Raw genomic sequence first — 27,278 nt, forward strand, 5'->3', positions numbered from 1 at the left:
GAATCCTCTCCAGCAGCAGGGAGCACCCCAAGAGTATGGTTTGGGGTTACCATTTATCCTAGAGCCAAACCAGTAATGGAGTCTCTCCCAGTCCTTCAGTGAATTTATCTTCCTCTTAATCAAGAGAAATTCCTCTGCCTGGTGTCTATGTCATTTCATCCTTTCTTTGGAGTCTTCTACGAGGTCCCCTTCCACTCTCCACTGCAATCACATCGCTTCTCAATGTCCAAAACTCATGTCACTATCTCTCCAGGCCTGCTCACATTGTGCTCACATGGGATACTTTTTCTTGGGTCATTCCTCAGAGCCCAGTTAGAATTCCTCACACCTCCCACCACAGGCCCTAGGTGGCCATACCAGTCCATGGGCCCTGTGATCTCCTAAGAGCACTGGGGCTGCTTGATATAGATGAAGATTTCCATCTTATCTACTCGTTCTATACCATTGCAACTCAGTTCCCACGGTCTCATTTCTATTATTGTTGGAAGCCTGTGTATATTATCTCTACTGTTCTTTGAGCTCCATCAGAAAAGGCACCTGTTCTTACTCCTTGTTAAATCCCCTCAAATCTGGTATAGAACTGACACACCATAAATGCTTAATAAATATTGGTCAGTTTGAACAATTTCCTGACTATATTGTAAATTTCCTGAAGGCAAAGGCCAAATCTTTTCTTTCTTTTTTTTTTATTGCCCCCAACATCCAGCCAAGTGCTGATGACCTTAGCCCCCGGTGCATCCCCTGACAGATGCAGGCAAAGCCATTTCCACAGAAGAATCCGACCAAAGCTGATATCCCAAGACAATCTCAAAGAGAGCATACCTGGATCCAAATGCTAACTGCTCCAGAACCTGCCCAGGCTCCACTATGTTCCTGTCATGAGACTCATGGATAAATATTGTTGAAAGAATCTTAACGGTTAAAAAAAAACACAATTATGCCCGTTGAGCTCTTATCGCCTGCCAGGTCCTGTGCTAATAAGCTTATATTAAATAAATCAATATGATACTATCATTGACCACCATTGGCAGAAATGACCGAATGGGGATTTGATCAAACTACACTGAAAAGTCTAGATGAAGTCCCAGCCCTGCCACTTACCAGCTATGCGACATCAGGCAGCCCCTGGGCTTCTGCTTCATTTGCATAATTGAGATTATAACACCTGTCCTACCTCAGAGCAGGGGGAGGGCCAAATGAAAGGATGAAATGATGTTTCTGACACATGATAGGTATGCAATAAATGTTTAATAAAAAAGTGATACATATAAAGGTGCCTTGCACATTTTATGGTGGTATGCATCTAAAAATATGACGAGTACCCTTTTAAAATATATTCCAAAGAGCAACATTAAATTTAGACATCAGCCATTCACCTACAGAAGATTCTGAGCTACCATCCGTGAGAACCTCTCCCGATAAGCCTGCCTTCCATGAAACTGTCTCTGCTGTTATATTCCCATTTTCCCTATCAAGTGTTTCACAAATTTCCTGAAACAGGTTTCTGCATCAGATATATTATGATAATCAAGTGAAACAGTCTCTAAGAAATCTTTGAAATATGCTTTTGGAATAAATTATGCAGATTTATTTTAATGATGTTATTCTAATCTCTGAGAAGTCATTGAAAGAGTATTGAATCTAAATATATCTACAAAACTGAAAGGTGCCTTTTTAAATTATTAGCTATTTATCCTAGATCATGGAAAGTGAGGTTCTGCCTTTTTTTAAAAAGAAATTTTGACCTGTGTACCTGTTTCAGGTGCTCGAAGTGAGAGAGATGTTTTGGGGCCCTTTCCCCAGTATGTATAAGGAGTGACAGAGAGGTTATATAAGGCATAGGGCTCCAGCCCTTCCACGGTAAATACAGGTAAAAGCTGTTGTTCACTGGCCAGGAACTAAAATATAAGAACAAAACATTATTTTCCTAGTAAAGGTATCATAACATCCTTTATCTCCGAGCTTTGGTGCACATGTAAAGTCAAAATTTGCAATTTGGGAAACACTAATGTTGGTAACTTCCATGTGGTTTCACAAAGACGAGTTAAAATGTATCTAACACACCAGCTGTTACCACTAACCACAAAATGGGAGGAGATTGGCCATACGCAGGGTTCTCGGGAAAAATCTCAATAACCAAATGTTATGGGAACAACAAAGGAGTCAGACGTGCTTGGCAAAAGGAAGGGAGCGCCAATCAGTGCGGGCAGGGCTGATACAGATGGAACAGTCTGAGAAATGGAAGCTACTAGAACCAACACTATACCTTAGAATGAGAGCTGAATTCCACACTGTAGAAGATCACACCCCAATCCACTGCTGGGGGAGCATTCCACAGGATTTGAAAACTTGAAGCATTCCCTTCAATCCTAAATGAAGACTCTGGAACAGAATCTGGGATAACCTTGGGGGTAACAGAAAAGTTGCCTATAGGATGAAAGAAAGAATAGAAGGAGAAAGAATTTAGGATTCTCAATCATCCTGGAAAACATAGAAATTAATAGAAATTAATACCCCCAAACAAAATTCCCCTTTCCTTTAATATATCTTGAAAATTTTATTAAGTTGATTGCAAGCAAACCAATGGAAACTGCTAAGGCCTTTTTTCTTTTTTCAAAACAGAATTCTTAAGAAAAAAACACTAACCTAAACATTTATTTAACAAGTCTGAAGGAGAGAGGGTAAGCAGGAATAAAATCTTGTACCTGGCAGAGGCTTGAGGGACGTCTGAATAATCGTAAACTGATTGAATTTGGCTGGTTCCAAAATGGAGACACTGGCTCTCTGACCTATTTCCTGAGCTGTGATAATCCTAAAGCCATTGATCCAGAAGAGCCGACCACTATAGTACATCACTGTATTCTGGGAAATTTCAGAAGTACTCCAGGCTGCAAATTCGGTGATGTTGGTCTCCCCAGTACTGTGAAAACATGACACCAATTAGCCTGTGTACCTAAAGTGGGAGAGGGGCTGGAACATTCCAGTCCTGGAGAGCACATATGTTTGTGAGGGAGTGTTTGTGTTTCCAAAAACAAAACGAAAATCCTTTTAGTTCCATAGAACGTTGCCTTCTAAGATTTTTGTTAAAGTATACCTAAAGCAAATTTTCTAGGACTTCTCTTATTAACGTGATATTGCAATGGCAAGAGGATTACACAGATTTTAGCAAATGCTTTTGATTCTTGTAATACCTTACATGCCCACTGGTTTCTCCTCATTGAGGTGTGCCTCCCTTTTTAAAAAATTTTTATTTATTTATTTGTTTGTTTATTTGAGAGAGAAAGCACAAGTGAGGGAGAGGGAGAAGCAGGCTTGCCACCGAGCAGAGCGCTCAATGCGGGGCTGGATGCAGGACTCCATCTCAGGACCCAGAAATCATGACCCAGCAGAAGGCAGAGGCATAATCCACTGAGCCACCCAGGTGCCCCGCCATTTGCCATTCACTATTCTAGCCTGTTTGGTCCTTCACTTTATACTATTCACAACCGTTGCCCCAGTGATACTTATTAACCTCTTCAGCTTATTCAAAATGCTGCTTTTCAGACTGGGGGATTCAAGTTAACAGATTATTACTAAAACTGATTTTACAGAGTTTTTTTCTCAATGACAGAATTTTACAATGATTTTTATTTTAAAAATCTGCTTGGTGATTTCTAAAGTTACTCCATTTGCCTAGTACTCAATAAAGAAAAACTACCTCAATGATGTTCAGCCTTTTGAAGCAGAGGCTTGACTTTTTTCTAATGATTTCTCTAAATCTTTTTGGGGTGTTAACATTCCCCTCTATGGAAAAGTATAAAGTATGAAGTATGGCATTTGAACTCAAAACACCTAACAGTTTTGATTTCAGAATATCACAATACCTCCTTGACGAAACTGAAACTAAGAGGACCATAACTGGAAGTGAGGAACTAAATAAAGTATATTCACAGTGACTGTTCTCATCATTCTTTTTCTAGTAAAATAATCTACGCATACCTACGCAGTTCTGAGGACAGCATCTGGTTTGTCTTTTGGACTTTCGCCCACTTGTCTAATTTTACACCTTGTTATTTCTACTTCTCATTAGAAATTTCTAGCAACATTGTGAAATATATAAAACCAAATCCCAAATGGCAGGAACCTCACCAAGCAGGAGGCTAGCCCTTCTGGACTACCCGCAGAGCTGCTGCAGCCTGTATGTACCCTGTGAACACATTTGTGTGAGTTTTGCTCACTGGGTTGTTTGTTTCAACAATCCCAAAATAGTCCTCAGGATAGAGGATTTCCCCACAGGGTGAGACTGGATATCCCTCAGTAACTACTGGCTTGGATTGCCTCTCATTTCCAGCTGAAGACTCCTCCTCTGTAAAAATCTCCTGGGCTAACCAGAAAATTCTTGACCTCCAGTGTTCACGGCACAACTTCAGCAAAACCTCATTGCAGGAGGTCAGTATGGGGCTTCCTTCCATGTGGGATTTCAAACCCTTCGGTCCTCAGCAATAAGTGAAGCTGCATTTAAATCAAAGCTCAAAAAAAAAAAAAAAAAAGCTCAACCAAAAAGTCATAAAAAGGGATCCCTGGGTGGCGTAGCGGTTTAGCGCCTGCCTTTGGCCCAGGGCGCGATCCTGGAGACCCAGGATCGAATCCCACGTCGGGCTCCTGGTGCATGGAGCCTGCTTCTCCCTCTGCCTGTGTCTCTGCCTTTCTCTCTCTCACTGTGTGCCTATCATAAGTAAATAAAAATTTTTAAAAAAAGTCATAAAAAGACAAAACTCTCCCATAAAGTGGGAACTATGTATAGATGACAGCTGAGGTTACTGCATTGACAGTTCATTCATTCACTCATTCATTCAGCAGATGTTCTGTGCCTAGTTCTGCATTAGTCACTAGGAATGCAGTGATAAATAAGACAAGTACATCCCTGCCCTCACAGAATACACAGGCTAGAAGAAAAGGCAGCCTGGCAGAAAACGAGCAAACAAAACCCCTGAACTACACTGTGAAAAGATAAGTAGAGTGGGTTCCTTAACAAGGAGACCTACTGGGGTCTGGCCAGAAAAAGTCTCCCCTAGGGAACAATGTTTAAAGTGAGCCATGCAGATGGAATACCAGCTAACCGAGGGAACTGAGTCTGGGAACATTCCAGGCAGAGGGAAGAACAAGGGCAGAGGCTCCCCTGGAGTAACATAATCAGTCCTGACATAACTAAATACAGATGAACTTATGATAGGTGCACCTTCTTCAACTTCCAAGTCAGATATGTTGTTATCCTTGTAAATGATTCAATCCTTTATAAACTAAAGGGAATGGATGAACATAGGAGAGGGAAGAGCCATTTCAAGAGTAGCTCTGCTACAGCCATCGAGTTCAGACTATGCCGAGTTGCAGCAAACAGGTCATTTCATATTTACTATAAGCAAGAGCTACACTGACCAATGTAGTAGCCACAAGCCACATGTGACTACTGAGCCCTTGAATACAATTGAGGAACTGATTTTTTTTCATGTTATTTAAATTTAAGTTAAATATTAAAACTAATGTTTGGCTCATATTATGAATCATATGTATCATTTACTAGAAAAAGTATAAGTATTTTGGAAAAATTTAGGCATATAAGCCAACTTTATCAGCTGTAAATTTTCCAAAATCTCAACACAGATCAAGTATTTCCTATGAAAACAATGTACAAACTGAGATGTGCTATATATGTAAAATACCCTCTGGATACACAAGAACTAATATGAATTAATAATTCACTTGTATCTTTTTACTTTTCAATAATGCAACTAGGAAATCTATAATTACATATGTAGTTCACATTATATCTGTATTAGTGCCGATCTAGATTAAGGAAAAGGAAATTAACAAATAGAAGAAAGAATGTAGGCTATATATAAGAAAAAAGTCTCTGTCAGATGCTCTGGAATCCCTATCTTTATGTACAATTTTTATTTCCTGATATGATAAAAAAGGAAGACTTGGAGGGCAAAAGTGTCTGTCCATTGTGTAACCTTACAAGCACTGCAGCACTCCATTGTGAATGCATACAAGAAAACATTATTAACCTTGAGATGAGGAAGTGTGTTTTTAAAGGAGAAACTTCCTTTCTCTATCTATTCATTCTAATGATATCAATTCTCTGGATGCTTGAGGAGCTGGGCTCTCAAAGAATGCTAACTAATCAGCTGTCTGGGATGTACAGACACAGAATGAACCATAATCTTTCAGGACACTGTCACTCTAAGCATTTTATCTTGGCAATCCGATTACTGGTATCTTACATTTCTAGGGAAAGGAACAACCAGTGTTCTGTGGTTCACAGGTGGGAAACAAGTCAGAGCTATATGCCATAGTAGATATGAAATAATTGGTTACTCAGATTGTTGTGTATTTGTTTGTACACAATCTATGTTTATATACATATTCAGGTGTGTATACTCCTTTTTCATAGTCTCCATGATAAAGAGGTTTTCCAGTAATCAAAAAAATGCATTTTTTAATCTAACAGTAGTCTTGTCATTGTCCTCATGGACCAGGAGTTCTTCACCTTCATAAGATTAGACTCTTGAAAATTGCTGAAAAGTATGGATCCTTAATCTCAGGATACTCACACACATCCTGAAGTCCACCATGAACTCCCTGGGGTCTAAGAACCCAATATTAGAAAACTCTTCCCTAGAAGAGCTACATGCAAAAGAATAGAACTTAACCACTTTCTTACACCATATACAAAAATAAACTCACAATGGATTAAAAATCTAAATGGGAAACCTGAAACCATATAAATCTTAGAAAAGAGCACAGGCAGTAATTTTTCTGACATTGGCCTTTGTAACATTTTTCTAGATAGGTCTCCTGAGGCAAGGGAAATAGAAGCAAAAATAAACTATTGGGACTACATAAAAAAAAAAAAAACTTCTGCACAGTGAAGGAAACAATCAACAAAACTAAAAGACAACCTACTGAATGGAAGAAGATATTTGCAAATGACATATTCAATAAAGAGTTAGTATCCAAAATATATAAGAACCTGATACAACCCAATACTCAAAACACAAATAATCTAGCTAAAAAATAGGTAGAAGACATGAAAAGACATTTCTCCAAAAAAGACATACATATGGCCAACAGACACAAGAAAAGATGCTCAACATCACTTATCAGAGACACACAGATCAAAACTATGGTGAGATATCACCTCACACCTGTCAGAATGGCTAATATCAAAAACACAAGAAACAACAAGTGTTGGCAAAGATGTGGAGAAAAAGGAACCTTCATGCACTATTGGTGGGAATGCAAACTGGTGCAGCCACCGTGGAAAGCATATGGAGTTTCCTCAAAAAATTAAAATTAGAACTACTCTAAGACCCAGTAATTTCACCACTGGGTATTTACCCAAAGAATAGAAAAACACTAATGTGAAAGGATATGTGCACCCCTGTGTTTACTGCAGCATTATTTACAATAGCCAAATTATGGAAGCAGCCCATGCATCCATCTATAGATACATAGATGATAGATGATAGATGATAGATAGATAGATAGATAGATAGATAGATAGATAGATAGATAGATGATAGATAGACATGTGCATATATATATACATATATAATGGAATATATCATGATATATATATCATGGAATATTATTCAGCCATAAAAAAGAATGAAATCTTGCCATTTGCAACAACATGGATTGAGCTAGAGGGTATGATGTAAGCCAAATAAGTCAGTCAGAGAAAGACAAATACCATATAATTTCATTCATATGTGGAATTTAAGAAACAAAACAAATGAACAAAGGAAAAAAGAGAGAGACAGACTCTTAACTATAGAGAACAAACTGATGGCTAACAGAGAGGAGGAGGTGGGTAGGGGAATAGGTGAAATAGGTGGTGGGAATTAAACAGTACACTTATCATGATGAGCACGAACTAATATGCAAAACTGTTGAATCACTATATTGATCACTATATTAAACATTTGAAACTAATAGAACATTACATGTTAACTATACTGGAATTAAAATTAAAAACTTAATAAAAGTGAAAAACGAAAAATATATAAGAAAAAAAGATAATTCCTATTTAAAAAATCTCTGCCCTAGCGCATTAGCTTTTATTTTACTTTAACCTTTTACTGACCATCTCTCTGTTTAACCATGTATCATTATGCAAATTTGCACACCTCTGGGCCTGTTTCTCTATGAAATAAAATTATTTCTAAATTTTCCTAATGATTTAATGTCCTATATTTTAATCTGAGATATGTAACCACTACCTCAAAGTTAAAAAATGTTGACTGTGTATCAGTTTTTTTTTCTTGGACAGAGATGGCGAAGGGACACAGAGAGAGAGAGAAAATCTTGAGCAGACTCCATGATCAGCACAGAGCCCTATGCAGGGTTTGATCTCATGACCTAAACCAAAACCAAATCAGACATTCAACCAACTGAACCACCTAGGTGCATGAATGTTGGCTTTTTAAATGAAAAACAGTAGCAAACATGGATTTCATGCAGTAGGCAAAAGTAAATTATATGACAAGTACACAGAGTTGAAGGTAATAATTGCAACTATATTGTCATATTTTTTTTAATTTAGGCTCCACACTGGAGCCTTTTTTTTTTTTTTTTAAGTTAGGCTCCCTATGCAGAGCTTGTTGCTAGGATCAAGACCTGAGCTGAGATCAAGAGTCTGGCACTCAACCAGTTGAGTCACCTAAGCACCCCTTGTCATAAATTTTTTAATTCATGAAACAAAATATTTTGAATATTGACTATGAAGAGAGGAGCAAAGAACTAAGACAAATGGAAGTCAAACATCAAGATGGGGATCCCTGGGTGGCGCAGTGGTTTAGTGCCTGCCTTTGGCCCAGGGCGTGATCCTGGAGACCCGGGATCGAATCCCACGTCGGGCTCCCGGTGCATGGAGCCTGCTTCTCCCTCTGCCTGTCTCTGCCTCTCTCTCACTCTCTCTCTGTGACTATCATAAATAAATAAAAATTTAAAAAAAAATTAAGATGGTAGATTTAAACCCAAGTATATCAATAATTATATTAAATGTAAATAAACCAAGCATCCAAATAAAAAGAAACTGTCAGATTGCATAAAAAAGCAAAATCCCATATGCTGTTTACAAGAAACATACTTTAAATGTAAAGACAAGGGCGCCCAGGTGGCTCCATTGGTTAAGCATCTGCCTTCAGATCAGGTCATGATCTCAGGGTACTGGGATCCAGACTTGTGTTGGGTTCCCTACTCAGTGGGGAATCTGCTTTTTCCTCTCCCTCTTTGTCTCCCCCTCCTATCATTCTCTCTCTCTCTCTCTCTCTCTCTCAGATAAACAAATAAAATCTTTCTAAAAATAAATAAATAAGCACAAAAACTGATTAAAAGTAATGGGATGGAAAGAGATGTACCTTGCAAACATTAAGCATAAGTGAGCTGCTGGAACTAAACTGGTATCAGACAAAGTGGTCCCTAAGATGTAGAGTAGTACCATAGACTAATGAGGGTATTTTATAGTGATAAAAGGCAATATAGTCAGGTATATAGGTGACAATATAAACACAAAGCACCCAGATACATCAACTAAAGAGAACTACAGGCAAATCTACAATCATAGTTGAAGACTTTAACACCTCTTTCTCAGTGATAGATAATATAAGTAGACATAAATATTTTAACTATAGTATCAACCAATTTACATACTTGACAGTTATACTACTATATAACTACTGTCAGACTACTGTCAGACTACTATATCAGACAAGAGCAGAATAAATATTCTTCTTTAAAAAAAAAAGGTTTCATTTATTTATTCATGATAGTCACAGAGAGAGAGAGGCAAAGACACAGGCAGAGGGAGAAGCAGGCTCCATGCAGGGAGCCCTACATGGGATTCGATCCTGGGTCTCCAGATCGTCCCCCGGGCCAAAGGCAGGCGCTAAACCACTGCGCCACCTAGGGATTCCAATATTCTTCTTTAGTGCACATGGAACATTCGCCATGACATACCCTATAGTGGGCGATAAAATAATCCCAAATAAATGTCAAAACATTGAAATTATATGAGGTACGTTCTTTGGCCACAATGATATTAAATTATAAATTATACCTAAACAATCCCAAAATACTTCAAAACTAAGCAACATACATTTTAAAAATATATGGATCAGAGAAAACTAATAAGGGAAATTAGAAAACATTTTGAAATCAATGATAATGAAACACAACATGCTAAAGTTTGCGGAATACAATATGATCTCTAAAAGAAACTTACAGCTTTAAATGTCAATATTATAAAAACATTAGTGAAATGATATGAACATAATGATTTCTCCTTTCATCTTCAAAAGCTAGAAGTAGAAGAGGAAATTATACCCAAAATAAGTAAAAGAAGAAATAATAAAAATAATACTAGAAAGAGGTGAAATAGAAAAGGGAAAAACAGAGAGAAAAAAGCAACAAATCTAGAAGCTAGTTCTTTAAAAACATTAATAATCTGATAAACCCTTAACAAAAGTGATCAGGAAAAAAATATACCAATATCAGAGATATAAAAGGACATCAATACAGACCTTATAGACATTGAAGTGTTAACTTGGAACTATTATTAAATTTAATTTGACAACTCATTCAAAATGGATAAATTCCTTAATAGACATGAATTACCAAAATTGATTCAAGAGGAAATAAAAATTTAAATAACTCTATATCTTTAAAACTTATTAAATTTTAATCACACAATTTTCTACAAAGAAAACTCCAGGCCCAGATGAATTCACTGGGGGATGCTATTAAAACTTAAGGAAGAATTAATATCAATGCTATAGAAACACTCAGAAAATTGAGAAGGAAATGTTTCCTAATTCATTTTAAAATAATACTATAAACCCTCACTAAAGCATTCTGCATGAAACCAGAGCAGCGAATTTAGCAATGAATCAAGATGCAAAGTCAATATACAAAAATCAATTGAATTTCTCCATACTAGTTAATAAGCATTTAGAAAATGGAATTTTTAAAACATCACTTATAAACCATCAAAAAAATCAGAATATTAAGGATTAATTAATGAAAGATGAGCAAAACTTCTACTTACACTGAAAACTATAAAACACTGCTGAAAGAAACTAAAGAAAGTCTAAATAAATGGTGAGAAACACCATTTTTATTGATTGGAAGACTCAGTATTTTATGATGTCCATTCTCCCTAAACTTATAAAAGATTTAAAATTCCAACAGGCTAGGGGTGCCTGGATAGCTCAGTTGGTTAAGTGACCGACTCTTGATTTCAACTCAGGTCATGATCTCAGGGTTTGACATCAAACCCCACACCAGGTTCTGCACTCAGCCCAGAGTCTGCTTAAGATTCTCTCCCTCTCTTTCTGCCCCTCCTTCTGCTTTAATGCTAAATAAATAAATAAATAAAATCCTTTTTAAAAATTCTGATAGGCTTTATTCTAGAAATTAGGGAGATGATTTTTAAATTTGTTTGGAAAGACAAAGGATGAAGAATAGCCAAAGAAAAAACACTAAAAAAGAAAAACAAATTGAGGACTTAATATTACCTATCTTTAAGTCTTTTCCTAATTTATAGTAATCAAGAAGACTAAGCAAATTATCAAAGGAAAGAAAGAGTCTAAAAATAGACCCAAATATGCTCAGTCAAATAATTTTAAACAAGGGCATCAAAGCAATTAAATAACAAGCAGCAAATTCTTTTAACAAATGGTACTGGAGGGGCACCAGGATAGCTCAGTTAAGCATCTGACTCTTGATTTCAGGTCAGGTCATGATCTCAGGCTCTGCACTGGGCATGGAGCTTGCTTAAGATTCTCTCTCTCTGGGGCACCTGAGTGGCTCAGTAAGTTAAGCGTCTGCCTTTGGCTCAGCCATGATCTCAGAGTCCTGGGATCAAGCCCCAAGTCAGCCTCCCTGCTTGATGAGGAATCTGCTTGTCTCTTTCCCTCTGCTCCTCCCCTCCCACCCACCCCTACTCATGTGCGTGCTCTCTCTCTCAAATAGATAAAGTCTTTCTAAAAAATTCCCTCTCCCTCTCCCTCTGCCCCACCCCCCACTCTCTCTCTCCCTCTCTAAAAACAAAGAAAAATAAATGGTGATAGGAGAATTGGATATTCCTATAAGAAAGAAACATCTAAAAAGCAGTATCTAAAAGCCACATCTAAAAACAATTTTAGATGGATAATATATTAAATATGGAAACTAAAACAATTTTTAAAAGCATCATATAAAATCTTCACAACCTTAGGATAGGCAAAGGTTTCTTATAGAAGACACAGAAAACAAACCATAAAGAAAGTAATTCATAAATTGGGTTAAGTCAAAATTTAAAACTTCTGCTCATGAAAACGTACCACCAACAAATAGAGAGGTAGGTCAAATGCTGGGGAGAAAATATTCACAACACGTATATTTAACAATGGATTTATATACAGAATACCTAAAGATCTCCTGCATTCCAATAATGAAAAGATATACAGCCAATTAAATACGGAGAAAAATATTTGAACAGCCACATTATGAAAGATGATATATAAATAGTCAATAACAAATGAAAAAGAGGTCAAAATTGTTAGTCAATTAAAAAAATTGTTAGTCATTGTCAAGTGTAAATTAAAAGCGCAATGATATACTGCTACACACAACAGTGAATGGTGAAATTTTAAAGATTGCCGAATCCAATTGTTGGGAGGATGTGGAAGACCCAGAACTCTTATACATCTCTGAGGGGAATGTAAAATGGTATGAACCCTTTGAAAACCAGGAAATTACTTAAGAAGTTAAGCATATATTTCCCCTATCTCCCAGTAATTCGACTTGTAGGTATTTATCCAAGAATATGTCCACAACAAGCTCTCCAAATAAATATTTGTACAGTTTTATCCATCATAACCAAAACTGGGAAGCAATCCAAAATGTCCATGAAGAGGAGAATAGATACGCAAACTATGGGATGTTCATGCAATGGAAAACCACTCAGGAATAAAAAGAGAAGACTAATACATGTAACAACATGAATAAATCATAAAGATATTATACCAAGTAAAAGAATCCAGACACAAAAAGTACATATTTCTGGTGGGGGGGGGGGGAGTGGGAAGGGGCACAGGAAAACTTCTGTGATGATGGATATATCTGTATCTTAAAATGTATTTGCCAAAACTGATATGCTGGAGCACTGAAGATCTGAGCATTTTATATTATGTCTATTACATCTAATTTTTATTTTTTTAAAGATTTTTATTTATTTATTTATTCATAGAGATGCAGAGAGAGAGAGAGAGAGGCAGAGACACAGGCAGAGGGAGACGCAGGCTCCATGCAGAGAGCCCGATGCGGGACTCGATTCCGGGTCTCCAGGATCATGCCCCGGGCTGCAGGCGGCGCTAAACCGTTGCGCCACCGGGGCTGCCCTACATCTAATTTTTAAAAGCAAAATTGTAATAAAAAAAAAAGTCTAGAAGAAATGCGGGAGAAAAAAATACCTGACAGCACCATTATGGGAGATGTGGTGATGCCAACAAGAGAAATGGGGACTTAGTTTGAGAACACAGATCAAGAGAATTATTTATGTGCTTCCTCCCACTCTAGTTTTCATGTGTGCCATACAGGAAGATTTCTGCCTAACTCCATCATGTACACTCTGCTTTGTTAAGATGAGGGGCAAAACATATCCATCCATTTCCTGGGCTCTTGAGAAGCGTTCTTCTCGGTATCTCCACCGTATTCTCTTTCTACCCCTTCCCAGTATTTCCCATGTTCTATTGGAAGTAGTTGTTTACAAACCTATCTTTCCCCACAAGCACAATGCCTGTAAAAACAGTGGATAATTAGTAAATGTTTATTGGAAAAAAATTAATTTTCACATAACTGAAGGGGTAAGTCATTCTCATTCTCAACCAGTTGTTTTCAAGGGATATTATTACTTACCTCTGCCCCCGAAGAACAGCTGCATACAGGTGAATACATTGACTGTCTTGAACCAACCAATACAGAAGCCCATCACTAAGGTCTAAAGTTAGAGCAATTACCTAAATAGAAAATAAGGTAAAATGAATCAATTATATGTTTGGAGGATACTTTTGTGAATAACTCACACTCAAGCTATACATCTCTCTTTAACATCCTCCTTGGAACAATAAACTCAGTGATTTTTACCTTTCTCTAAATATAAAAATTATATGAGTGTGTCTGTTATGCCATTTGGGATATGGTTTCCTAAATATCCTCCAACGGCAGGGACTTCTATAAACTTAGCTCTGGTGGTTCTCAAAGTATGATTCTTGGACCAGCAGCATCAGCAACACCTGGAAACTTATCACAAATTCTCAACCCCATTTCAGGTCCGACTGAATCAGGAACTTTGAGCCATTGCGTTAAGACTTGCCTAAAGCTAGCCATAACTTTGGACTCTGGCCACACAAGCCAATGAGTATCGTTGTTTAAATCTATTATTCTCAAACATTGATGCACATTAGGATCACTTGTTGAGCTCATTAAACCCCTCAATTCCCAGAGTGCCTCCTACTAAATTATAATTTCTGGAGATGGAACCCAGTTTCTACTGTGTTTCAAAATTCCCCAGATAATTCTGTCACCAAGCTTGAGAACCAATGTTTTGAGCTGCTTTCAGGATTTTCTCTTTATCTCTGAAATTTGCAAGCTTCACTATTATGTGTTGGTCTATTTTTGTTGATTTTGTGAGGGGTCCTCTCTCTCTTGGATTTGAATGCCTATCTCCTTCCCCAGATTAGGGAAGTTCTCAGCTATGATTTGCTCAAATATACCAACTGGCCCTTTCTTTCTCTCTCTTCATCCTCAGGCGCTCCAATAATTCTGATGTGGGTTCTTTTCATTGCGTCACAATAGCCTCTCCTCGTGGGCTATTATTTGCTTTTCTCTCTTTTCCTTAGCTTCCTTCCTTTCCATCAACTTGTCTTCTATGTCACTTGCTCTCTCTTCTCTCTTCTGCCTCATTTACCCTAGTTGTTAGAACATCCAATTTAGACTGCACCTCGGGTAGAGTATTTTTAATTTCAGCCTGATTAGATCTCATTTCAAGAACAAATGTTTTAAGCCATTTAAAATTACATTTCTGTTAATTACAACCAAAATGTCTTGACACATTTAAAAAATATAATATACACAGGGCTTTATGTGTTATAATTAGAGTCATGTATACATAAAGTTCTATTTCCACCTAACATCTGAAAACCACTCCTTACTCATCTTTCCTTGCCGTCTTGTTACACTGCAGTGTTAATTTTGTGTCCAGTTGTCTAGATGAGGCCTGAGGAAAGACTGCTTCTCCTATGAAATAGATTGCTTGGATAGAAGTTACAATTCAAGGGAACTCTTTTGCTTTCTTTGGCTTTAGAGGTATTTTTCAAATAACCTGAGATTGTCAGGTGTCTGACCTCAGAGTGGTGGACAATTTCTATAGCAGACCTAGAGGCTAATAGGGATCAAGGACTAAAGTTGATGACTACATCTTTAATAAGACACTTCAGCATAAAAACAAAAATGATGAGCCAGTGAGAAATGTAAAAGGAAGACAACAAGGTAGCCAAGAACTAAAAATTCTTGCTGACAGGTTCCCCAAGGCCTGCTACAAAGGCATATCACTGCAAGAACCTCCAGCTGTCATATACATCACAGCCTTCTGTCTTCAAGGAAACTCAACCTACTTCTTTCCCACAAGATTTTTAAAAACTATTCTAGCAATCCCCAGCTTTTGGGGAGTTGAATCACGTCCTTGCCTTAGGCTAAAAGAAATGTATTGATTATTGTTTCAGTTAAAGAAAATCATATTAATCTTGTATGGTTATTTATAATGAGATACACTTGAGTTTTCCAAATTACAAAGTCTATTTTTATCTCTTAAAAAAGAATATTCTACTGGACCCCTGGGTGACTCAGTGGTTGAGCATCTGCCTTTGGCTCAGGGCGTGATCCCGGAGTCCTGAGATCGAGTCCCATATCGGGCTCCCCAGAGGGAGCCTACTTCTCCCTCTGCCTATGTCTCTGCCTCTCTCTGTGTGTCTCTCATAAATAAATAAAATCTTTTAAAAAAGAATGTTCTATGATTCCCTATTCTAAAATACAACAAACTATTCAAGCTGTAGGTGAATTTTAGGTATTAGGTCATTACCCTATTCCTTTGCATCAGTCATTTGGGTCCAGATTTAAACAGAGCCAGAGGACATTCCATAAATCTTTGGTAACCATTGTTATGTCTAATAATGCCCATGCCTTGGAAATAATCCCTTTGATCTAAACTAAAAGCTTGAGGTTTAATCCTATGGTAAAATGTACTATGCACTATGAGCTTGCTTAATCCATCAGATGTGGCAAAGGGTATCTATTTACTTCAGATGAATATTGCACTGCATTCTCCCTTTGAATCACACAAATATGAAGTCTTTCTATAAGTAATTGGCTGATTACTTAATCATACCTGTAGATTGCAAAGTATCTCATGACTCCATGATAAACCTATGAGTAATGTATGAAGGAATGACAGTGAAATGGAGAATTTTGCTCAGTGCAAAAGTCACCTTCAAAACACCCACTAGCATTAATGGAAGCAGATGGGTAAGACATCAAGCCACGGAACCAGAACACAGATTTGCATGAGCAACAACACTCATCAGCCAGTGAGAGGATTTGGAGTGAAGATTTAAAGAGGGATATATTTTCTCAAACATGCTGAGAAATCTAATTTTTCACTCATTTACAGAAAAGTCCCCAGGGCTACTGCAGAACTTTTCTAAGTGAATATATCTCAAATGACCAGACTGGAGCAGTGGGGGTAGATTACTGACAAAGCCCCAGGAATAGATAGAAAGTTACTCTTGAGATAATATTATCTTTAATATGCTTTTACAAAAATAAAAGTGCTTTGCCCTAAAATTTATTATTGAGACATAAAAAATATACTATATACTCTCTTGCATTCAGACTCAAGTGGCTCCAAAATAGAATCAAGGGATATTTTTATGATTTGACAGGAATGATTAATCTTTGGATATAGAGCATAAATTTTTATTTCTTTTAAATATCTATGCTATAATCTATATATGCAAATAAGGTCTTTTTTTTTGAAGATTTTATTTATTTGATAGAGAGAGAGCACAAGCAGGGGGAACTGAAGCTGGAGCAGCAGGCTCCCCACTGAGCAGAGAGCCCCGACATGGAGCTTGATCCCAGGACCCAGGAATCATGATCTGACACCAAGGTAGATACTTAACAGACTGAGCCACCCAGGGGCCCCAGCAAAATAAGCTCTTTTAAGTACCGTGAGAATTACAGCCCATGTATTCTGGAATTGAGGATCATGTGACTCACAATTTGTTTATAAATGACCTGGTATATTTGTATTTATGTATATTTATATTTATCTCTACTGACAGAAAAAGATTATTTAAAAAATAAGAAAAAATTTAAAGAATAGCCTAGGTAGAAGTAGTATGAATGTTTTCTTTCTTTTTTCATGCTTTTCTGTGATTTCCAAGTTCCTACAGCAAGCATATGTTATTGTTATGATCAGGAAACATGAAATTTAGAAATTTAGATGAATAGCTACAGCATATCAAGAAAATAGGTATTGCTTTTATAAGCTGAGGAAGTAACCTGTGTCTAGAAACATTCTTATATCAGGGGTGTTCTTCAGATTTCGTTAGAATCAAAAGAACTTAACTACTGAGTGGTTACCAAGTGCCTGGAACTATTCTCAGTACCTCCCATTAGTTATCTCATTTAATCTTTGTAACAACCCTAAGAGGTAGGACAATTGCTCATATTCTCGTTTTGCAGATAGGAAACAGACAAAGAGAAGTCACATAATGTGCTTAAGAGTCACCATTTTTAGAGTTTTTCAGTACCCAAAATCAACTGAATATAATAAAACATCTAAGCAGTCAGTACCCAAAATTGATGGAAAATAATAAAACATCTAATCATTATGCTGCAAGAAGCTCTAAAATATCCAATTTCTGAAGACTATAAAAACAGTCAAATTAAAATGCTTTCAAGGAGGAGTCTATTCAAAATAAAGCAAATTATAAAATTCTCCACATTGTGTTTTAATTTATTTAATCAATTATGACAATAAAATAAGACTTAGAGAAATTTTGGTTATACAAAGACCTTGACAGTATTTCCTTACAGATTCTACTGAACTATTCACAATAAGCAGAAACAGTGTTGTCATAACTATACAATGGAACTATTTAATATTAGTAAATGATCAGATCTTATTTTTAATTCATCACCTTTTTCCCAGAAAACCAAGGCTGTGCTTGTAGGATAAGGGAACTTTCTCCATTTAGCCTGGTGCTCTCGACTGAGTACAGTGTGGTCCAATAGAGATAACCGCCAACTGAATCCACCACCATATCATTCACCAACAACTTCACGTGAGTCACAATGTCTGTGTGCCCTGTCAACAGAGACTGCCTTTGTATCTGTAAAACATGATTGTACGGTTGGTTAATAATTTTCACATGACATGGTTATTTCTGAGTAGCTTATCGCAATCTTAGTAAATTACTGCATTCATCCAATCATGAATATTTATTAGCACTATGTGCTGGGTAGTGTGCAAACCTTTGGAATCATAATAGTCACGGTAGCTGACTCTAGAAAAAAAAGGAGGTAAATTTATTTTGAGTCAAAATACTTACTTTTCCTAATCATACAACCAGACAAGTGAAACACTGCTAGGTAAGAATGCATTTGATTGGACTCCAGGAGAAGATGTATATATCTTGATAAATGATGATGTATCTCCTTACTCATCTCTATCAGTATATTTCCCTGATATTAATTACTGCCATTACTGAATACTTACTATGTGTCCGGCAGTGTACACTTTTATCTTTAAAATATTAGCTTTTGTAACCCTAACATTATGTCTATAAAGGATTTCTATCACAAGTTAGCTGGGTTCAAAGAAGTAAAGTAATTTTTCCTGAAGTTAAGCAGTTTTGTAAGGGATAGAGCAAATACTTGAGAGCAGTTTCTACATCCACTCTTCCACTTCCTCCTTCAAAATTATTTTTAAACTAATCCATTTTAGGGAATATTCTCAGATTTACCCCACTCAACTCCATTCCACCCGCATATCATTGGCACTTATGAATTCAGACTCTTACCACATCGCTTTGTCTAAATACATTGCTTTGTATGCTTCTTCTCTTATTTTATGTATGTATTTTATCTCATCAAAAGAACAAGGACAAGTAGCGATGGTTTGTACAACGCTGAATATACTAAAAAAAACAATGTATTTTATACGATAAAAGGGCGAACTTTATCATATGTGAATTGTAGCTCATAAAGTTGATTTTTTTAAAAGCTGATACATGTGTACTATTTACTTCCTATTCCCTACTATGCCTGTCCTCATGGCTCTCAACACATTGGTAATGGATAAATGATTGCTGAGTGAATAAATGAATGGACAATAAGTCCCCACCTGATAAGAAAATGATTCCAGAACCATATTTGTGGATCTGTCAGACCAGTATTCTCATCTTTGACCATCCTTCTCTTCAAAGTGTACCACTACACAGATGTGCAGGATATCTTCATTTTGCATCCAGCGACACTGTCCACCCTCGCCACCCTACTCTGCGCCTTCAAAGGCTGGTGCCATAGACTGCATCAACTGGATTCTCTTATTCTCTGGCTTCCAGTGACATTCAGCCAACGGAAGCACTGGTGGAAGATCAGAGGGCAGAAAGATAGAAGGAGTGGGGCCCTTATTGCCTCAGGTCACTCCTTGCCAGACCATCCCTTCTGACACTGGCTGGGTGTCATGCCAGCAATTCCTATAGCTATAGCCCTCACCAGAGTCTTCCTCTTCAGCCCCTTGGCCCCCACATGCCTGAAGGCGGTTATATCTTCCACCTTACTCGCCCAGGGCATGCTTCACTATCCTTTGCTGATTTTCCTTAGCCCTCACCACATCTTTGGAAACAGTCCCTTCATTGGGTTTTCTTTAATCATCTCTTTGGAGTATGCCATCTTCCTCCAAGACACTGACCCACAGATGAACATTTTAATATATTCAAGATATTATTGAAAATAAATAGCTAGTACACTGAATAGCAATATAAAGCTTTCTTTACATAGAAATCCCCTTTCATTAAAAAGTGAGTAGGTTTGGAGACAAATATTAAATAAATAATAGCATAAGTGGCATACCACTATGAAAACAAAATCATGAAAATGACATGTATGTCACTGAAGTGGGTGGGGATTGTCATAGAACATCCAGAATGCTGAGCTTGAACTTACCACGTATGTCTTTCCAGCCCAGTAGAGAAATTGACCCAGCCAATCAAAAGCTAAAGCCCCTGCTCCTGAAATGTTGGGTATGTGATAATTCTCTGAGATATCCGTCCCATTCAGCAGCCACACGTAAACATCACCTTTCACGTCGCTGTAGTAGAGGCTGTTGTTATACCAATCCATGTCTCAAAACAAAGTGAATTGGTAGCAGTTATTTTTCACGTATGCCAGCATAACTGAGGCAAGTCAACAAAATCACAAAGCACATACTAACATGATATTCATAAGAACCTCAGGGATCTATCCAGAATGTTCCAATAATGTTCTCTCAAAATCTCAATCCCTGGGACCAGGGAGAGGTACTAATATTCACTGAGCCCCTCCTCTTTGCCAAACATTGTCCCAGGCACTTAAAATATCTCACTTAAATCAGAAAACAAAGGTATGAAGTAGGAATTACCCCATTTTTGACTTGGTGGACCTGAGACTCAGAGATATTATCTATTTTGCCCAAGGCCTTATAGATGAAAACAGTAAGAGCTCAGATTCAAGACAACTCCTAAGCATCATTCTTCCTACTATTACCATACTACCTCCTAAGTCCAAGTCCTGTGTTGGTCAGAAATGCTGCTGTATTCTTAGTGGCCCAGCAAATAGAACAAATAACTAACATAATTATAGAAGATGTCATCTGCAAGCAAGTTCACTGGTACTTGAACTTGCTTCACCCCACAATGAAGACTTTCCTGCATTCTAAGGTCTTCTAGGCAAAATTACCCACTTATTACTTAATAATCCTCTTTGTCAAGAGATTATTTCTTACACTTTACTTAGAACTTCATGCAACCTTTCTATTCTCCACTCTTATAGCAAACATAGTAAATTATTTAAGTATAACCGTTTTAGTGGAATCAGGCTGTTACCACAAGACAACATTGAGAGATTCAAATATATGAGAACTATATCAAAGCCTTTTTGAAATGGGCGTAAATCAATAAATAGCCTCACATTTTGTGAAATAACAAATAGCATCCATACTTGAGAATTGACATTTTTCTTTTCTTTTTTTTTTTTTTGAGAATTGACATTTTCTTAATGACATCACTTGCAGTATATAGTTCAGTCAATGTTTTTTCTTTCATTATTTTCCTGATACTAAAACACTCAACTCTTTGGGTGTATTTCCTGTATTTTCCTGATACTAAAACACTCAATTCTTTGGGTGAAGAGCTTGGGAAGTCATATAGGTAGAAACATGACATCCAAGTGAACAAGGGATTTGGTGTTTACCTGACACATTTCCTATATCAGAGGATATTAATTCTCCTGGGCCAAAGCTATTTAATGGCTTACTCCAAAGACCATCTTCTTTCACAGCCATGATAAATGGTGGTTCTGAAGCTATTTGGTAAAAAGAAATCAAAAAGAAATATCACAGAAAGCACACGTTTTAAGGTACACATCTTATACCCTAAGATTTCCTTTATAAACTAAAACACTATCAACATTTGAGAAATACTGTGGAAGGATATGAATGATTACCTCTGCTTAACAGAATTACCTATCATATTAAACACACTTTCTGAATTTTCCATAAATAATTGAAGTTGAATGTGAAGAGAAATGTGTGGTGATGCTGCCTTTATAGCAATGTCATGGTCATGGCACTATTTCTCAACCATCTCTGGCTATTGGTTGCCATAGTTCCATGCAGAAGATCCAGAAGTCATCATGATAACAACAGCAGCATAAATGATACAGTTCTCTTTCCCTTTTCTTTCAGCCAAGAATGGGGTGGTCAGCATAATTCACAGCCCCTTAACTTCTCTCACCATGACCCTGAGAATTCAAGGGATATTTTTGTTTACTAAACCACAAGAAAGAAGAAAGCCATAAAGAAGAAGAAAAGTATATGGTTTCCTCAAAAGTACCCTCAAAAGTTTAAAACAACAATTTAGAAACGTAAATTAAAAATCACACAAGGTTCCATTTGCTTTCCTAGTCCAGATAATAAACACACACGCAAGAGATCCAGGCATCCTCATTCCAGTTCTTTTTATTTTTTAAGATTTTATTTATGAGAGACACAGAGAGAGAGGCAGAGACACAGGCAGAGGGAGAAGTAAGCTCCCGGTGGGGAGCCCAATTCTGGACTCAATCCCAGGACCCCGGGATCAGAACCTGAGCCGAAGGTAGACGCTCAACCACTGAGCCACGCAGGTGTCCCCTCATTCCAGTTCTTTACCACATCAGAGTTGAGGAACTCTTAAGGACACAGGGAATAAACCTATTCTGTCCGAATTACCATCTAAATAAAAAACGTTTTCTCACCTGGCACCAGGGTAGTACCCACCGAGGGCTCTGACCAAGGGCCTGGCCCCTTGGGTGAACTGGCTCTCACAGAAACCTTGTATTTTGTAGCACTCTGCAGCTCGGGTACATTAAGCATGGTCCCACTTATGTTAGAGAAAATATGAGTGATTTCAGGAAAGTCTTGGGTTGATACTTTCACCTCATAAATCCAGTTCTGCCAAGCAGAGGGACCTAATCAGAAGAGTTAAATAGTATTACTCACCAGGATGAGACAGGTAAAGGCAAGCAAAAGACTGTCAGTAAACTCATCTATAGCTTCATCTGGAGTGGAAGGGTAATTGGGCAGTAAAACATGCTACCCCACTAGTCGTCAGGGTTTGGCTGCTGATAGGACTAGGACACTGTCCATTCCAGCCATGCCGTGGTTTTTTGCTCCATCGAAGGAGACACCATTTCCAACAAATCAGAGTCAAAGCTCAGTCAAAGCTAAATGTGTGGCTGCATAAAATTGTCAAAGGGGCATTAAATAGCACCACCAGGTGTAACCAGGCTCATAATAAATATTTAATGATGAATCTCTAATATAATTCTCAGAGTTTGCATAGCATCTTCCTCCTAGAAGCCCAAACTCATAAAAAAACAAACAATGAAAACTCCCTGAATACATAGCAAACAGATATAATCAGCTTTGTCTTAAAGTCAAAAATGGCCCATGTTTGCTAAACACTCTACGACCAGGAGTTGGCAAACTATAATCCACAGGGCAAATCTGGCCCACTGCCTGTTTTTGTAAATAAAATTGTACTAGAACAGCCACGGTTCCTCATTTACATATTATCTATGGCTGTGTACACACTGTAACGGCAGACCTGAGTAGCTGTGACACAGGCCATATGGCCCACAGAGCTGACCATATGTACCATCTAGTCCTTTCTTTATAGAAAAGTTTGCCGATCTCTATGCTAGATGCTGTTCTAAGTGTGCTATTTATTGCACCTTAATCTGTATGATAATCCCATTGAAAGATAGAGTTAACATTCCCATTTTCTCGTAGCGAAAACCAATGCATGGAATGGTTAAGTAATGTGCCCAGGACCATTCTGCTAATAAATGACAAGACCAGCTTTTGAACTCATGCAGGCTGGTTCCAGGGCCCACCTCCTTACGCTCCATACACACTGCCTATCTATCCAGAGATGGAAGTTCAAGTTCAAGGAGTTTTAGGAAGTTGCTCCAGGGATCCCTGGGTGGCGCAGCAGTTTGGCGCCTGCCTTTGGCCCAGGGCGCGATCCTGGAGACCCGGGATCGAATCCCACATCAGGCTCCCGGTGCATGGAGCCTGCTTCTCCCTCTGCCTATGTCTCTGCCTCTCTCTCTCTCTCTCTCTCTCTCTCTGTGACTATCATAAATAAATAAAAATTAAAAAAAAAAAAAAAAGGAAGTTGCTCCAATTCATGCTAGGTCCAGTTGGATAAAGATCTCAACCCACCCACTCTATCCCTCTGGCTAACACATTCACTCAGACCAGAATGTCAGTGCCTGGCTCCCAGTAGACATCCAACAAATGTTCAAACTATTGGGTTGGGATACACGGAGCAAATATAGAGACCCTCCTAATGCAAAACCAATAAATCCAGAGCAAATGTATAGGTGTTTTTTCTGGAGCTAAATAGCCCTTCTGGCTGATGACTGAGTGATCACATACAGGTTCTCAAAACTGAGTCACAATGTCAAGCAATTCAAACTTTCCTCCTTCCAGCAACACTGGGGTGGGGGGGCACTCACTGGCTCCGATGGCAAGGGCAGGGGGCTTCCACTGAACCAGGGCCTGGTGGGAGCCAAACAGCACGGAGAGCTGCTGCGGGCGGCCGGGCAGGGGGTGCGGCTGGGCATAGGAGCCCAAGATGACCAAGTTACCAAATCCAAACTCTTCTATGTGACTCAGGTCACATCCCACGATGAACTCATTAAAAGATAGAGAGTCCTGTTGGAAAACGGCCTTGCCATCTGTGACAAGGAAGTCGTTGTTTTCACAAGCAAAGCTCTTCACGTCAGCAAAGGAGACAGGAGCTAGGACAAGGTGGGAAGCAGAGCCGTCCAGAAACGTTGACATGAAGACGTGAGCGGTGTCATTGAAGTAGATGATTCGTTTGGACTGTGGCTTCACTGCAAAGTCCTTTAATGTGGGACTTTCCACAATGCGTAGGGCTTCTGAGTCCCGACCAGATGGCACAGGGAGATCTACTCTATAAATGCCGTCCTTCAGGAGGTAAAAGACATACCTGACATAGGAGCAAAAGAAGCCTGGTGTGATCCAATGCAAGTGTAGATGAATAACCTCAGCCCCCTGCTCTGTCCTGTTCTGCAATCAGAACCATTTATCGCACCAGTCATTAAGTGCAGGGTGTCCCCAGGTACGAAAGGGTAAAGGCACTTACTAAAGACAAGCACTATTCATTCCATGTAGAAGCTGCAACCTTGGGATCCCTGGGTGGCGCAGCGGTTTGGCGCCTGCCTTTGGCCCAGGGCGTGATCCTGGAGACCCGGGATCAAATCCCACGTCGGGCTCCCGGTGCTTGGAGCCTGCTTCTCCCTCTGCCTATGTCTCTGCCTCTCTCTCTCTCTCTGTGACTATCATAAATAATAAATAAAAGAAAAAAAAAAGCCCAAAAAAAAAAAAAAAGCTGCAACCTTGGAAAATTTCAGCCTCCCTTACAATGCTTAGTCTTCCAGTGACATGTGTGACTTTATAAAGAATCAGAATTTAAGAGCAGAAAGGGTAATGAAGCCCACTTTTTTTTTTAAAGATTTTATTTTTTTTTAATTTTTATTTATTTATAATAGTCACACAGAGAGAGAGAGAGAGAGAGAGAGGCAGAGACACAGGCAGAGGGAGAAGCAGGCTCCATGCACCGGGAGCCCGACGTGGGATTCGATCCCAGGTCTCCAGGATCACGCCTTGGGCCAAAGGCAGGCGCCAAACTGCTGCGCCACCCAGGGATCCCTGAAGCCCACTTTTGAAGGAAAGCGTATTATATAAAAATTACAGGGCCAAACATGTTACATATTGTAAAACACTTTTCTCCAAAATGCACATATTCTTAAATCTAATTCTTTCGATCCATTTTCCCACGCGTTGTGAGTAATAAAATAGAAGGAAGCAAAAACATTTAATCCATTTTTTTGAAACCAGTTACTGTTTCGCTATAACTATCCAGCAGAACTACTTGGCATTTTGCAGCGGACTGTTTATATATATATATATATATATATATATATATATATATATATATTTACAATTGGGGGGGGGCAATAGAGCTATCATTTTACAAATCATGAAGAAATACCCCACAAGAGACAGCACCCAGAAGTTAGAAGGAGCCAGTGGAAGAATTTTGAAAAAGACATCTAATTTGGAGCCAAATCTCATGGTAACAGTGTGGGTGGATTTTTAATAATGAAAAAGAAAATACCACCAAAATATTTCATTCATAAACCAAATCTGTAAATAGAGTTTTAACTACAATATAAAACTATTAATTTAGGGACGCTTGGGGGGCTCAGTCAGTTGAGTGTCTGCCTTCAGCTCAGGTCATGATCCCAGGATCAAACCCACATCAGGCTCCCTGCTCAGCCAGGAGCCTGCTTCTCTGTCTCCCTCTACTCTTCACTCCCACCCCCGGCTTCTCTCTCTCTCTCTCTCGTGCGCTCACTCTTTCTGTCAAATAAATAAAATATTTTTAAAAAACTATTAATTTGGATGAAGCTAATTTAGAATTTGTGATTATGGAGACAAATGTTAACAAAAGTACACTTCTGCTGGGGCACCTGAGTGGCTTAATCGGTTAAGTGTCCGACTCTTAATTTTGGCTCAGGTCATGAGATCAAGCTCTAGAGTTGGCTCCACCTGAGGTATGGAGCCTGCTTAAAGATTCTCTCTCTCCCTCTTCCTCCCCCAACCACCCTTCTATCCCTCTATCTCTCAAAAAAAAAATATATATATATATATATACTTCTGCTTAGTAAATCTTTCTTATCACAACCCCATGGATTCACAGGATTCCGACCTTTCATCACAACTGTTGAATTATTTTCCTTGTCCTATTAAGTCCCACCCTTGTTCTCCTTGATGACTATTCCAAATCTTTATCAATATGCTCAACTCCTCTGCTATAGTATCCTGAAATATAAACTCTTTGTGGAGATGTGATGTTCTTTTTCTTAAGAGGGGGTTGTAGCAAGCAAAAAGCAGAAACAACTTGGCTTTTAACTGCTTGCTTTAGTTTCCCAAATTCAAAGCTATTAAGGGAACAGAGAGGGACTTCAGAGTAGGTAAGAGGAAGATTTGGGCTGAAGATTACAATACTGGTACTGAAGCAGAGAGAGGATAGATCTTTAACCCTCATTGCTACTTTGGAGGGGAAAGAAAAGAGAGAGAAAGTGTGCAGAGCTGGGGTGTGGGGGTAAAGGGCAGAGGTGAGAAGAAGCACCAAAGTGGGGTACGAAGAGAAGAGGTTTAGCCTAAATACAGACTCAATGAGTGAATAACTCAATGTCGTAAAATAACAGCATAAAGGAAACCGCTTCAGGAGAATAAATGATTTCACACATCTGGAGTTCCTTAGAAACACCGTATACAAAGTATTGCTAAAAGTCGT

General features: G+C 38.3%; 1 protein-coding gene across 1 annotated transcript in view; it reads right to left on the reverse strand.

Moving 5' to 3' along the window:
- The window catches only part of ROS1 (ROS proto-oncogene 1, receptor tyrosine kinase), a 117,891-nt gene that overhangs the window by 59,060 nt on the left and 31,553 nt on the right, over positions 1-27,278 (reverse strand). The window contains exons 12-20 of the mRNA XM_038525492.1: positions 24,406-24,902; positions 22,639-22,851; positions 21,598-21,708; positions 20,314-20,492; positions 18,285-18,476; positions 13,942-14,042; positions 2,706-2,920; positions 2,267-2,427; positions 1,754-1,898 (exon numbers count right to left, since the gene is read on the reverse strand). Of these exons, the coding sequence (XP_038381420.1) occupies positions 1,754-1,898; positions 2,267-2,427; positions 2,706-2,920; positions 13,942-14,042; positions 18,285-18,476; positions 20,314-20,492; positions 21,598-21,708; positions 22,639-22,851; positions 24,406-24,902 (1,814 nt within the window). The remainder of the gene's footprint in view (positions 1-1,753; positions 1,899-2,266; positions 2,428-2,705; positions 2,921-13,941; positions 14,043-18,284; positions 18,477-20,313; positions 20,493-21,597; positions 21,709-22,638; positions 22,852-24,405; positions 24,903-27,278) is intronic.

This window comes from Canis lupus, chromosome 1 (assembly GCF_011100685.1).
Source record: "Canis lupus familiaris isolate Mischka breed German Shepherd chromosome 1, alternate assembly UU_Cfam_GSD_1.0, whole genome shotgun sequence".
NCBI classification, from domain to species: domain Eukaryota; kingdom Metazoa; phylum Chordata; class Mammalia; order Carnivora; family Canidae; genus Canis; species Canis lupus.